At 34.4% G+C, this 15902-nt stretch overlaps 1 protein-coding gene across 4 annotated transcripts in view; it reads right to left on the bottom strand.

The window, feature by feature from the left end:
* Positions 1–15902, bottom strand: part of ERCC6L2 (ERCC excision repair 6 like 2) — a 149610-nt gene that overhangs the window by 89128 nt on the left and 44580 nt on the right. For all 4 annotated transcript variants that reach the window (XM_043976904.1, XM_043976903.1, XM_043976902.1 and 1 more), the window contains exons 7-11: positions 15279–15419; positions 13350–13466; positions 11554–11673; positions 2555–2626; positions 211–356 (exon numbers count right to left, since the gene is read on the bottom strand). In XM_043976904.1, the coding sequence (XP_043832839.1) occupies positions 211–356; positions 2555–2626; positions 11554–11673; positions 13350–13466; positions 15279–15419 (596 nt within the window). The remainder of the gene's footprint in view (positions 1–210; positions 357–2554; positions 2627–11553; positions 11674–13349; positions 13467–15278; positions 15420–15902) is intronic.

Genomic DNA, 15902 nt, shown 5'->3' on the forward strand with positions numbered 1-15902 from the left:
TAAATTATTATCATTAAAGCGATAAACTAAAAAAATTGTCTGTTACAGTGCATTCTTCTCTACAGCATTTTGATTCACAAAAAGAAATAACAAATGATATAATATTAATATTGGATGTAGTATTAATTCAGTGACAACTGATTCAGAGTTTTCCCTAAGACATTAAAAAATGATTAAGTAAAAACTAAGTTATAAAATTAATTCTCTTACATTGTAGAGACAAGGCAAATATTAACACCTTGAGCGCTGTTGAATTCTTTCACTATTTTAACCCTTTCCTCTGACTTGGTACTTCCATCAAGTCTTCGGTAATCTAGTCCAGTGGCCATACAATATTGTTCCAAAACATCCAGCAACTAGTAAAAAAGATAGGTATACAAGGAAATATTAATACCTGTTGTAATAAATATCAAATCACCATACAGATAAATGTTATTAATTATAGCTTACAAATTAACTTTCCTATAATTATATATTCCACCTTATTGCACTTACTAAGACTTAGCTCCTTCCTGATGACACATTTTTTTTAACATCCTTTTCAGGATTGATTGCACTTTTAATCAGAAAACCCGACTCACAGATCATGGTAGAGGGCTGAAATACTCTTGCTCCTAATTTCTTCAAGGACTCCCTTCCAAAGCCTCCCACCATCAACACTCAGGTTTAATCAATCAATCAATCAATGAATCAATCAACATACACATACACACATGCATACACAAACACACACACACACAAACATACACATACACACACAATACAAAAATACATACATACATTGCACAATCATGGTTCTAGTGAGTGTTATCCATCAACCTCCAGGACACTCTCCTTCCTTCTTTAATGAGTTTAGTGCCTGGCTCACAATCTTTCTCTCCTCCCCAACTCTTGCCTTCACACTAAGAGACTTCAACACATGTATTGATATTCCCTTAAACACCCTGACCTTCTAGGTTCCCAACTTCCATACCCTCTCCACTCCACTCCACCATAGTTACACACAGATAGTCATACTCTTGAATTTGCCATCATCCACAAATACACCATTTCCACCTTCATGAATTCTGAAATGCTCTTTTCAGATCAGTCTGTTGCATTCCACCTGTGCACCTTACAACACCAAAACCCGTTTTCCATTCTAAGTGTGACCTCCACTCCCTTTGCAGCCATTGACAATGATCATCCTCTTCTCCTTCTCTCTAGGTTTTAGTGACACTACTCTCTCCTGGTTCACCTCCTACCTATCTGACTACTCCTTCTCAGTGTTCTTAATTTGATCCTCATCCAGGTCATACCTGTTAACCTTGGGTGTCTCACAGGATACTGTCCTAGGTCCTCTTCTCTTTTCCCTCTATACTGTGATCTCAACACTTCTCATTGATTCAATTATCTCTCTGCTGAAGATTCTCAATTCTACTAATCCAGACCTAACCTCTCTCCCAACCTTTAGTCTCACTCATTTCCAAATGCCTACTGGAATTCTCAAAATGGATATCAGACAGACATGTACATGTAGATCCTACAAAAATGTCCAAAACTCATTCTCTTTTCTCCCCAAAGCCTTCCTGCTTTCTGAGCTTTCTTGCTTCTGTGAAGGGTACCACCAGTCTTCCTGTCACCTAACCTCACAATTAAGGTGTCATTCTCAACTAGTCACTCCCACTTCCTGCATATCCAGTCCTTTATAATCTGGTCACCTCCCACCTTTCCAGTCATCTTACACTTTATTCACCCTCAAGCACTCTATGACTCAATGACACTAGCCTCCTCACTGTTCCTTTTGTCGGAATTCTCTCCCTCCTATGCCCTCTGACTTCCCCACCTTATTTCAAGAAGCCTTCTTTGGTCCCTCTTAATTATAGTGTTTTTTCCCATGAGATCATCTCCAATTTATCCTGTACATACTTTGTATAGAATTGTTTGTACGTTACCTCCCCATTACATTGTGAGCTCCTTTAAGGGAGGCATTGATTTTTTTGTCTTTCTTTGTATTCTCAGCACTTAGTGCAGTGCCTGGCCCATAGTAGGTGTTTAATAAATGGTAGCTGACTTTTGTTTTTTTCATTTTCAAATGTTAATTTTGTAGATTTTTAAAATACAAAGAAACCAAAAAAGTTCCATTTTAAAAGTATGAACAATTAACCATGTTATTTACTTAAATATTCTTAATTATGTTTGCTATGCTATAGAATGTTATTCCAGCCTTTGGTCTTTGACTTATTCAACTGATAATTATTTATTAAGTATATACTATGAGTAAAGCAGTGTTAGGCTTTTATAACACAGATCTTTAGAAAATAGCATTTATGAGGGAAAATTATATATTCTATAGATCTTTCTATCTATATTTTTGAGTTTAGGCTTTGATGATGCCGCTTGACTTAATGAAGATTCAAATCTCTTTTTAAAGGATATGCTGCCTACTAAATTACCACTTTCAATGATGTATATAACAGAAAACATGGCTAACAGCTGCTGCCGCTGCCACCTTTTTTAGGCCTTAGGAATTACTACTGAGGTCAGCCATGAATACAAATCATAAGGTACTTACCTTGGTAGAAAAGGAAAAAAGAAGAATTTTGTCCCTGTTTTTTTTGCAATGATTTAAAAGCTGCTGAAGGACCTGGAAGTGAACCACAGAATGGTAGTTAACTAGTGCCCACTTGAGGTATAATTCACACATGTAAAGTTATCATGTTGGAATGTCTAAGAAGTTATTTTCATATATCCCTATCCCTAGCATTCTTTTTCATTCGATTTTTTTCCCTGCCAAATACAGGAGTGTTTCCTGTCAAACTATATCATAATTATATTGGCAACAAAAGCTGAAATGTCTAAAAACTTGTAATTTACTTAATTTTTTAAAAGTAAATAATATTTTAACATGATGTCCAAAAATAAATCAATTTCCAAAACATCTATTTCTTTCTATATAAATGACATTAGTATAACACTAGACTAAAATGCAAAGTAATGTTCTTCCATTGTTTGATAAATATATACTATATCTAAACGTTCTCTATATTTAATATAATTTTCTCATTAAATATATGGGCTGAATGTTTTGAGATATGTCTTCTCAAAATAATTAGAAGGATGTGGTCTCTCCTTACTCATCCTCCTGTTTATTTATGGCCCTAATTTCTAATATCTGACACTGACCTCCTAACAATAATCATTGGCACACCCCATTCTAGTGAGAAAGCAAATAATTCAGAGCTATATGTAAATAAGTGATAACTAGTTAGACAGAGAATAATAAGAAGATAATAGGCTAGATAGCATCTGGGAAATTGTTAAGTGCTTATAGCTTTTCCTTGAAACAATGGCCTGCCTATCTTTTAAAGATCAAAAGTCTTCTAATGACGCTTTGTGACAGAAAGTCACAGAATACCATAGTTTCAAAAGAAATAAAGCTCAGTCACCAAAAAGACAACACAGCAAAGCTGAGAAGGTTGTCAAGAAATATGCAGGCAAAGCAAAGAAATGTATAACCAAAAAAAGAGAGAAAGGATATTGGTTATGAACAATGAAGTGATTAAAATATCCATTTCTCTTTGATCCAGAGATTCCACTAGTGGTCATATGACTAAAAAAGTCAATGATAAAATGAAAAGCTCTCTCTATATATGAAAATACTGACACAAGCATTTTTTTTTGCAATAGCAAAGAACTAGGGACAAAGTATATACCCATCTACTAGGGAATGGGCAAAGAAACTTTAGTACATGAATGTAAAGGAGTACTACTGTGCTATAAGAAATCATGAATTCAGAGAGGTCTGAGAGAATATATATGAACTAATACAAAGTGACGTAAGCTATACCAGAAAAAAAACACAACACAACAATTTATAAAATAGTCAAAAATGAATGCAACGAAATTATAATGACCAAGCTCAGTTTCAAAGAAGACATATAAGAGGAATCAATAACAAAAGCAACAGATATCATATGATTATCTTAATAGATGCAGAAAAGACCTTTGACAAAATACAGCACCCATTCTTATTTAAAACACTAGAGAGCATAGGAATAAAAGGAGCTTACCTTAAAATAATAAGTACTATTTATCTAAAACCATCAGCAAGCATTATCTGTAATGGGGATAAGCCTTCCTAATACAATCGGGGGTGAAGCAAGGATGCACATTATCACGTCTATTATTTAATATTGTATTAAAAATGTTAGCTATAGCAATAAGAGAAAAGAAATTAAAGGAATTAGAATAGGTAATAAGGAAACAAAACTATCACTCTCTGCAGATGATATGATGTTATACTTAGAAAATCCTAGAGAATCAACTAAAAAGCTACTTGAAATTATTAACAACTTTAGCAAAGTTGCAGGATACAAAATAAACCCACATAAATCATCAGCATTTCTATATATTATCAATAGCCAGCAACAACAGATAGAAAGAGAAATTCCATCTAAAATAACTGTGGCCAATATAAAATACTTGGGAGTCTACCTCCCAAGGCAAACACAGCAACTATATGACCAGAACTACAAAACACTTTTCATATACATAAAGTCATATCTAAACAATTGGAAAAATATTAATTGCTCATGGGTAGGCAGAGGCAATATGATAAAAATGACAATCATACTTAAGTTAATTTATTTATTTAGTGCGATACCAATTAAACTATCAAAAAATACTTCATAGAGCTGGAAAAAATAATAAAATTCATCTGGAAAAACAAAAGTTGAAAGATATCATGGGAATCAATGAAAAAAATACGAAAGAAGGGGGTCTAGCAATACCTGATCTCAAACTGTATTATAAAGTGGTAATTATCAAAACAACCTAGTACTAGCTAAGAATTAGAGAGGTAGATGAGTGGAATACAATAGATAGAAACTAAGTTGGAAAATAGTATGGCAGAAATTAGGTATAGACCAATATCCCATATCATATACTAAAATAAGTTCAAAATGGGTACATGATTTACACATAAAGGATGATACCATAAGCAAATTAAGGGAGTATGGAATCATTTATCTGTCAGATTTATGAGCAGGGGAAGAATTTATGAACAAAGAAGATATAGAGAATAAAATTAAATATAAAATATATAATTTTTATTATAAAAAATTAAAAAGCTTTTGCACAAACAAAACTAATGTAACCAAGATTACAAGGGAGTTAGAAAACTGGGAAAGAATGAAACAAATATCTCTGATAAAGGCCTCATTTCTCAAATATATAGAAAACAGAGTCTAATTTATAAAAATACAAGTCATTCCCCAATTGATAAATGTTCAAAAGATATGAACAAGCAGTTTTCAGACAAAGAAATCAAATTCAGACAGAAATCAAAGCTATCTATAATCATATGAAAAAATGTTCTAGATCATTATTGATCAGAGAAATGCAAATTAAAACAACTCAAGTATCACCTCACACCTATCAGAGTGGCAAATATAACAAAAATGGAAAATACTGGATGGTGGAGGGGATATGGGAAAGCTGTGAAAGTTGTGAAAAGATCCAAACATTCTGGAGAGCAGTTTGGAACTATGCCCAAAGGGCTACAGAACTGTGCATACCCTTTGATCCAGCAATACTACTGCTAGGTTTATATCCCAAAAACATCCCCCAAAAGACAAAAAGACTTATTTGTACAAAAATATTTATTGCAGCTCTTTTTGTGGTGCCTAAGAATTAGAAATCAAAGGAATGCCCATCAGTTGGGGAAAGGCTAAACAAACTGTGGTATATAATGGTGATGGATTATTATTGTGCTATAAGAAATGACAAGCAGGATGACTTCAGAAAGGTCTGGAAAGACATGTATTAAATGATGTATTGTGAAGGGAGCAAAACCAAGAGAACATTGTACACAGAGACAGCAATATTGTTTGATGAAGAACTGTGAATGACTTGACTGTTCTCAACAATGCAATGAACCAAGACAATTCCAAAGAACTATTGATAAAGCATACTATCCACCTCTAAAAAAAAGAACTGATATTGATGGAACAGACTGAAGCATGCTATTTTTCACATTCATAGCTTTCAGATATCTCAAAATGAACATGTCCAAAACAGAACTCATTATCTCTCTCCTGTAACGATTGGAATGACGCCACCTGCTGGATACTTACTGTAGAAGAGTTCTGCCCATGAAGCAAAGGTCTTTGAGGGCAAGACCAGGCTTCAGGAAGTGACGCGGACTAGTGGGAGGAGGAAGGAAGAGACTGGCGCTCAGGCTCGCTCTTCTTTCCTCTGGACTCTGGCGGAGAAGGGAGCTAGAAATGCGCTCTCCCTTTAATAGATAGGAATCTAGGCCTTTCTCTCTCTCTTTACCAAATTCTTATTCTCCTTAATAAATGCTTAAAAGTCTAACTCTTGCTAAAGCTTATAATTTATTGGCGACCACTCATTAGATATTTTAGACAGTTTAGCTAGAATTTTAGCCCTTAACAGATGGCTGACCACGACGAGGAAAGCTGAACCTCACTTCTGATCTTCCGGTTGGGTAAGAAATTTTCCCTACCCTAACCCTTTAAATCTTAAGTACTGCTGAATTGCCTGGTGTTTTCCCTTTAAATTTTTTCAAATGGACCTTTTAAACTCCCTAATTATCCTATTTTTGATTTTAGTCTGTTTAACCAGACAAATGGGAGATAAGATCATGTTAATGCTTTGTTTTTGTGGATTTTCTATTTTTCTTTTTATTTTTGTTAAAAGAGCCAGCAACTTACTCACACAAGGAAATATCTCTCCCTCTCCCAACCATGCTTTTTCAGAGAAACCTGAAGAGATTCCCGCAGCTTTTCCCAGTTCTAACAGTAATTGTTGCTTTAATTTTGCATGCCTGGAGGCAATGACCCACCCTCTGGAAGCTTTTAATCCCCTAGCACCTGGAGGCAAAGTGGGGGAAGAGGAATCCAGGCCTGAGTTCAAAATCAAGTCTGATTCAAATTGTGCTGGTCCCTCCCCTCCTCTACAGACCCCACCCTCTACTCCTCCCATGGCCAAGCCCATTGCTTCCCCTGCCTGGGAAGTCCAGAGATCTGATGCCATGCTCAACTTTCTCTAACTACATTTGCAGATTCAGGCTCAGCCCTTCCCCAGCCTGGCTATGCTTTTGAGACAATCTTAGAAAGCCCTTTAAGTTCCACATATGCCCGTTTTGTTCGTAATTTTGCTAACCTGCTTTTGTCTTTAATTAGTAATATTATAAAGCATTTGTATGGTGAAAAGACTGACAGACAATATAGAGGGGTTAAAGAAGAAAAACTTAAGCTGAATAAGAATGACAATCATCACCATAGTTCAAGACTCCGCTTCTTTTGCCATGGAAGGGTATATATTTTACAGAAATGTAGAAGTAAGCAGCAAGGTATTGATATGAGTATTGGGGATTTTAGATATCGGAATCAAAAGTGTTCTGAATTCACTCAGAGTGATAGTATCAGTTCAGAGGTTACATAGGATTTCTATGCTATTACATATACATTTTGAAATTAATGGTATGGGTTTATTTTCATAGAGATTTTCATGCTTTTGAGATTGTGTCTTATACTTAGTTTTTAAAACAAGGAGAATATTTGTAAAAACTTTTTAGTCATGTGATCAAGTTTATATTTTATAATACTCTTATTAATATTAAGTTCATTCTCATTTAGATTTCCTTAGTTTGAATTTCACTGTCTTTTATTCCATGTGTATTTTCTTCTATTCATTTATCTAATTTTAAAAAATTGCAAGATGGTTTTGATTTCATAATACAATGTTAATTCTAGGAGTATCGTGCTCCCATATTCTGAGTTGTTTGTTTTTGTTATTTTTTCTCAACTGATTATTTGATCAAACTCTTTAAAGCATTTCCTTGGCAAATTGGTTGCCATGGCAAGTGTAAATTGATTCTGGAAGTATTATTTTTGATAAGCATATTCCAAAAAAAAAAAAAAAGAGGGGAACATTTGTAAAAGTTTTCTTTTTTTCAAAAAAAAAAGTTTTCTTTGAGATTCTGTTGTGCTTTAACTTATATTTAAATATGTTCAGATTTTTCACAAAAGTAATTGTATACTAAGTAAAAAAAGGTATTATTTGAAATTGTTGCATAATTATATATTATATTCTGAGTCAAGATGTATTCTAAAATTCTAGCTAAACTGTCTAAAATATCTAATGAGTGGTCGCCAATAAATTATAAGCTTTAGCAAGAGTTAGACTTTTAAGCATTTATTAAGGAGAATAAGAATTTGGTAAAGAGAGAGAGAAAGGCCTAGATTCCTATCTATTAAAGGGAGAGCGCATTTCTAGCTCCCTTCTCCGCCAGAGTCCAGAGGAAAGAAGAGCGAGCCTGAGCGCCAGTCTCTTCCTTCCTCCTCCCACTAGTCCGCGTCACTTCCTGAAGCCTGGTCTTGCCCTCAAAGACCTTTGCTTCATGGGCAGAACTCTTCTACAGTAAGTATCCAGCAGGTGGCGTCATTCCAATCGTTACACTCCCCAAACCCTCTGCATTTCCTTATTACCATCAAGAGCACCACCATTCTCCCAGAAACCTACACTCACAATCCTGATGTTATCCTCAACTCTTTACAGAGTCACTCCATATGCAGAATCTGTTACTGAATCCTGCCATTTCTAACTTCACAATATTTCTAGGTTCTTTTTTCTCCACTCACACAACCACTATCCTGGTGGAGGCCCTCATTACATCATTTCTGTACTACTACAATAGCCTTCCTCCTTGCTTCAAATCCTTCCCCATTCCAATCCATTTTCCACTCAGCTGCCAAAGTGATCTTCCCAAAGAACAAGTCAAATAGAAAAATAAGTCACATGATCTATAAAAAATTCAACAACACAAAGCATTTACATTTTTATTTGTCTAGTCACCTGCAAAGAGAATTTCAAGTGAAGAATTTCCTCTACTAATGCATACTGTCAACTGTCCTGAAGTCTTTGAGAGTTTCCTGGGACAGTGAGTGCTTATTGATTTCCCCATGGTCATAATGTCATTGTTGTCCTCATGTACATTGTTTAGCTAGAAGATAAACTATGCCATACTCTATGTACAAAACTGGTATATATATATATATATATATATATATATATATATATATATATATATATATATATATATATATATATTTTTTTTTTTTTTTTTTTTGGTGAGGCTATTGGGGTTAAGTGACTTGCCCAGGGTCACACAGCTAGTAAGTGTGAAGTGTCTGAGGCCGGATTTGAACTCAGGTACTCCTGAATCCAGGGCCAGTGCATAATCCACTGCGCCATCTAGCTGCCCCCAAAACTGGTATTTTTAATATTCTTTTATTTTTCTTTATATGTTTTGGTTTTATATCACCTTTATTCACAAATATACCATTCTCCTTATTCAATCCAGCAAGCCATTCTTTGTACAAAGAAGAAAATAGATAATGGGAAATTCGGCAAAACCAACTAAGATCAGGCATGTCTAGGAGTAGATGCCAATGTTCTATATCCATACTACCTCCCAATCTTCCAGTGAAGGGAGAGATATATTTTCTCAACTATTCTTTGAGGCTGAATTCTGGTTCTTCTACAGTTGTCTATACAGTTGTCGGGGGTTTGTGGGGGCGATTTTTGGTTATTGTTCTTTCCATTTAACATTGTTGCAGTAATTGTGTATTTGTTTTTCTGGTTCTACTTACTGAACCACACATTATCATATCAGTTTTGTTATGTGACTCTGGATTATTCATATTTTTCATTCCTGAAGGCACAGAGCAATATTCCATCATATTCATATATGATCATTTGTTTAGTTATTCCTCAAGTGATGAGTATCAACCTTGTTTTCATTTATTTATTTGCCTATTTGTTTGTTTATTTTTGTGGGGCAATGAGGGTTAAGTGACTTGCCCAGTGTCACACAGCTAGTAAGTGTCAAGTGTCTGAATCAGGATTTGAACTCAGGTCCTCCTGAATCCAGGGCTGGTGCTTTATCCACTGCACCCCCTAGCTGCCCTATCAACCTTGTTTTTAACTCTTTACTAACACAAAGAGTACTGCTATAAATATTTAGTTGTATACGGAACCCTTCTATCTTTGACTTCCTTGGAATATATGCCTAGTAGAATCTGTGGGTCAAAGAGTCTAGGCATTTTCATCATTTATTTTAGCAAAATTACAAAAATTTTCCATAACCGTTGAGGCAACTATCAGCTTGGATAACAATGTATTAGTGTGCCAGTCTTTCCCACTACTACTCTAACGCTATTTCCATCTTTTGTCATCTTGACTAACTTACTGGATGTGAGGTGAAACCTCAAAACTGTGCTGATTTGAATCTTTCTTATGCTTGTTTTTTTTCTTTTTTTTTTTGCGGGGCAATGGGGGTTAAGTGACTTGCCCAGGGTCACACAGCTAGTAAGTGTAAAGTGTCTGAGGCCAGATTTGAACTCAGGTCTCCTGAATCCAGGGCTGGTGCTTTATCCACTGTGCCACCTAGCCGCCCCCTCCTATGCTTGTTAATGATTTGCAATTCTTTTCTTGAGTATCAATCCATCAACCAACAAGTATATTAGCGACTAATATGAACCAGGGATTATGTGAGAAACAGGATACAAAAATGAAAAATACTTTCCCTCAAGGAGTCTAACTGTGAGAAACATTTGTGTGTGTGTGTGTGTGTGTGTGTGTGTATTTATATTTTTTAATGCTCTTTTGGAGCAAACTTTGAATCTGTTCATCTTAGAGATAGATAAGAGATGTCTATGCAATGTTTCTATCTTTGACTTCCTTGTAGTATTTATTCATACTACATATGTATTATGGGCATAATTTTTCCCTTCCAAATTCTAATTGGTTTGGCCACACCAATATGATAAAAATCAAAATACTAACTAAATTAATTTACATAGATAATGGTGTGCCATTCAGACTCCCAAGTGGAAATTTTGTAGAATTAGACAAAATATTAACAGCATTCATGTGGAAGAACAAAGATGTAGACGCTCAAAGGGGAAAATGGAGAAAAAATAGAAATAGAGGGAAAATGTCAATTTTAAACTTCAAATTATATTATAAATCTCAAATCACCAAAACTCTTTAATGATGGTTAAAAATAAACTTAATAACCTCTTGTTCAGCAAACTTGAGAGTATAAATTATTTGGGGAAGAACTGTTTTTGAAAAGAATGCAGTGAAACCTGGAGAGTTATTGGACAGAAATTAAGTTTTGGCCAGGGATCTTTAACTTGAGATATATGAATAAATTTTAGGAAGATCCAATTAGAAATGAAAAACCTATTGCATATATTTTCAAAAGGATATGATATCCTTTAGACATAAAGGCAGATCTTTCTTTTTTTTTTAAAGGCACTTGGGGTTAAGTGACTTGCCAAGGGTCACATAGTATTAAGTGTCTGAAGTCAAATTTGAACTTAGGTCCTCCTGACTCCAAGGTCAATGCTCTACCCACTGTGCCACCTAGCTTCCCCATAAAGGCAGATTCTTAAGCCAATTTTTACAGAGGTTCAAGTGGAAGTGTGTGAGGTGATTTGCACTTTATATAATTTCCTCTACTCCCCCCAAAATATTTACCTTCATTTTGCCACTGTATTTTGGATCAGAAATAGTTTCAAAGGCTGCATCTTTACTCTTTTGCATGAAATCCTTGAATTTGGAAAAAACTTGATTGCATATCCTTTTGAGATGTGTTTCCTAAAGAAAATAGGGGAAGTGGAAAGAAGGATGAGTATAAGAGAATCTTATTTAAGAAATTAACTAATATGAACTAAAATTGGAACATGAAACTGTCTTCTGATGGTAGATTTTGTCAGTTCAAAGTAATATAATACTTTGTACATTTTGCTATTTTCAATTTGACCACTAGCTCATTAGACATCAAAGTGAAAAAGGTTTCACTAGATTTTACATAAATTACTATGTAACCAATCATTCCTAGATTTATTCAGGTTTTCCATATCAAGTAGCAAATGTTCTTAAAAAGTATAATGATACCAAATATAAACCAATATAATGTTAAATTTTATCAGACTAAAAAAAGGTACAAAAACGGAGCCATTACCTAAACCAATAAAAACAAAATTTTAGACCTGAAAGAGATATTAAAGAACACCTCTTCCAACCTCTTTAATTTACAGATGAGAAAAATGTAAGTCCAGAGAGGTCATCTGACCAAGTTCATACAGCCAATTAGTGACAGAACAGGAATTAGAACAGGGCTTCTTAACCTGTAGTTTATAAACTTGCTTTTTGTTTTGTTTTTGCAGGGCAATGAGGGTTAAGTGACTTGCTCTGGGTCACACAGCTAGTAAGGATCAAGTGTCTGAGGCCAGAATTGAACTCAGGTTCTCCTGAATCTAGGGCTGGTGCTTTATTCACTGCGCCACGCAGCTGCCCCCTAACCTTGCTGAAAAAAATTTTTTTTAATAATTATATTTTGATATAATTAATATTGTAATTCTATGTATTTTATTTTTTGCATTTATAATGTTATTTTGAGAAAGGGTCCATAAGCTTCACCAGACTTCCAAAGGCATCTAGGACACACAAAATGTTAAGAACCCTGGATTAGATTTAGGCACTTAGGCACCCTGACTTCTAGTCTTGATTTTCCCTCTCTTTCTGCTAAAACCAAATACATTTAAACACTGTGATCCTATGATCCCAATACCTAGAATTTGGATAACTCAAAAGGTAAAAACATTACTAGCTAAGACTTAACCTTTATTCCTGTTGTGTCCATTATACACACGATAAAGGACAAAGTAAAATTACAAAATCAACTTAAATTTTGGATTTACTGGCTTTTGTCAATTTATGAAACAGCACTCTTGCCATTCAAATCCACGGACTATTAGAATTAAGTGTCCTTATCTTGGTTAAATAGATCATGATATAGTTGAACAAATAATTAAATAACATTAAATGTGTATATTTACAAATATATTTATGCACATAAATATACATACAAGTTGGAAGTTAGTACACCTTGAATTAAAATAGTTCAAACCACTTTTATATATTAAATTCTCCTGATTTGGGGGCAGCTAGGTAGTGCAGTGGATAGAGCACTAGCCCCGGAGTCAGGGGAACCTGAGTTCAAAACCGACCTCAGACACATAACACTTCCTAGCTATGTGACCCTGGGCAAGTCACTTAACCCCAACTGTCTCACACACACACAAAATTCTCTTGATTTTAAATTATTTTCCAACTATATGAACTCCAATAATCTGAATTATTTTCAGTAATTCAAATATGAGCAAGTCAGTTTTTACGTAAGTGAAATAAATGTAAAGTAGAACATTTGAATGGCATATATTACAACAAATTTTAGTCTAAAATTAACACAGAAAACCTAAGAGACAAACCTGCTGTTTACTAGTGTTGCTACTGGCCTGTAGCAGTGCAGCATGATTCGATACCTTCTGTAGGATTGCAAGATAACTGAAATAAAGAGATTTCACTGTTTCACCATACGAATTGGTCTAGAGCAATTGAAAGAAAAGAAAAAAAAAATGAAATGTATTATCAAGGATCTAAAATGACTGGGATTCAAGAAAATATATATTGCTTTCAATATTTGCTTCCCTTCCATTATTTTGGGTAAAATGAGTTCAAGTCAACTTAATTCAGAAACATTTATTAAATGCAGTATAGTAGGTAGGAGGCTCAGGGCTGGAAAATAAAGATACAAAGATCAAAATGAAATGTTCCCAGTTCTTAGGTAAATAAACACATGATCATTTGAAAAGAGAACAATCACCTCTGCAGGAGAGGAGGAAGGGTCAGGGGAAGCTTCAGAAGCAGCTTCATGGTGCCCATGATAAACCTTCATTTTTCAAAAAAGAATAGATAGTTGCTTTAACCAGAATATGCACCTAAAGAGCATACTGTCTTATCTTTTTAATGCAAATTTACACTCGGTAATTTAATCAAAGAATGTTGCATTGGTTCTTTTTAAAGAAAAATACAAAATAGTTTTGCATTGTAGAAAGGGTTGAAATGGTAACAAACTGGGTTAAATATTTTTGTAGCCAGAGGATTAAGGGCAACAAAACAACCAGGTCAATTATGATAGCTGCCCATGATAGTATTTCACAGAAAACTCTTTTGGAAGTGGAAAAATTGGAACACTAATGCATTGAACTGATCCAACCATTCTAGAAAACAATTTGGAACTATGCCCAAAGGGCTATAAAACCATATATACCCATTGACCCAGCAATACCACTACTAGGTCTGAATCCCAAAGAGATTTTTTAAAAAGGGAAAAGGGCCTCTAATGTAGAAAAATATCTAGAGCAGCTCTTTTTTTGGGGGGGGTGGCAAAGAAATGGAAATTGAGGGAATGCCCATCAATTGGGGAACAGCTGAACAAGTTATGAAATACGATTGTGACAGAGTACTATTGTGCAATAAGAAATGAGCAGGATGAGCTCAGAAAAACCTGGAAAGACTTACATGAACTTAAGCTGAGTGAAGTGAGTAGAATCAGAATATTGTACACAGGAACAGCAATACTGTGGGATGACTAATTGTAAATAACTTAGCTATTCTCAGTAATACAATGTCCAAGACAATTTCAAAGGACTAATGATGAAAAATGCTATACACCTCCCAAAGAACTGATGGAGTTCAAATGCATATTAAAGCATCCTTTTTTTTTTTTTTACTTTTTAATTTTTTCTTGGGTTGGGGGGGTTGTTCTTTTTTGGTTTGTTTGTTTTTTTCCCATAAACATGCCTAATATGGAAATGTTTTGCATGACTGCACATGTATAACCTATATCAGATTGCCTGCCTTCTCAATGAGGAAGGAGGGCAGAGAGGGAAAAAGAAAATTTGGAATTCAAAATTTTAAAAAACACATGTTAATTTTTTTACATGTAATTGGAAATATACATACACCCAAAAATGTGTGTGTAAGTCTGAGTGATGAGGAGAGTGGTGGCACCATGCCTTCAGGTTTTGACAGGAAGATGAGTACCTGTTAAGATGTGCTGGGTTTGAAGATTCAGAAAATATCTGGTTATGAATGTCAAGTAGGCAGTTTGAAGTGTAAGACTAGTAATCAATGAAAGCATTTGAAGAAATTCTTCATAATTTTTTTCTAATATAAATTCATTTAATAACAATCGTTAGTTGAATACTGAATAATTCTCCCTTATTCCTGAGGCTTCACGAATGATTTGTAGAAAGAAGAGGGGTTGTAGTTCTATTACTTTTCTGTTACTTAAAGGAAGGAGAGACCAATACAATTGAGAACAAGATATAAAAAGAGAATACTGAAATGCATACTTTGTAACAACAATTTTTTCTTTTACGACCACTGTTACAGGTACAGGGTTCCCGAGCTCTAAGTATCAAGGTTACGTCTTCTGTCTCTAATACAGTTTGATAAACAGCCTTCTGGAATTCTGTCAGAGAACAGTAAACCATCTGCCAAGATAAAAAACCCACATAACTATTAATATTTACTTTAATAGGCATAATAACCATGTAGGTAATATTAATAAAACGTTCCTACTTAAGCAGCCCACAACTAATTTTCCTTCCTACAGTTACACCACCATAAAAACTTCTCTCAAGTTTCTGAGACATTTTTCTCCTTTAAGCAGTGAATGAATTTGAACTATAGTATTTATCTCATTTTAAGATGTGAATCTCAAGAGATACATGTTTTAAAGTTTTCTTTTTGTTTTTAATATAAAAGAGATTAAGAAAGGACAAAGTCATGTCACTAATACATATTGAAAATGTATTTTAAATTCTAGGTTCTTTATTCCCCTACTTCACAAATAATTAATATTAAGCCTTTGGGTTTCACTGAAAAATTAATAGATAATTCAACTTTTTTTTAACATTAATCCTATTTTGCTATAATTATTTTTTAACAGAGTAAATGGGAGAATCAGAGCATTA

The sequence above is a fragment of the Dromiciops gliroides genome, chromosome 1, assembly GCF_019393635.1.
Source record: "Dromiciops gliroides isolate mDroGli1 chromosome 1, mDroGli1.pri, whole genome shotgun sequence".
NCBI classification, from domain to species: Eukaryota; Metazoa; Chordata; class Mammalia; order Microbiotheria; family Microbiotheriidae; genus Dromiciops; species Dromiciops gliroides.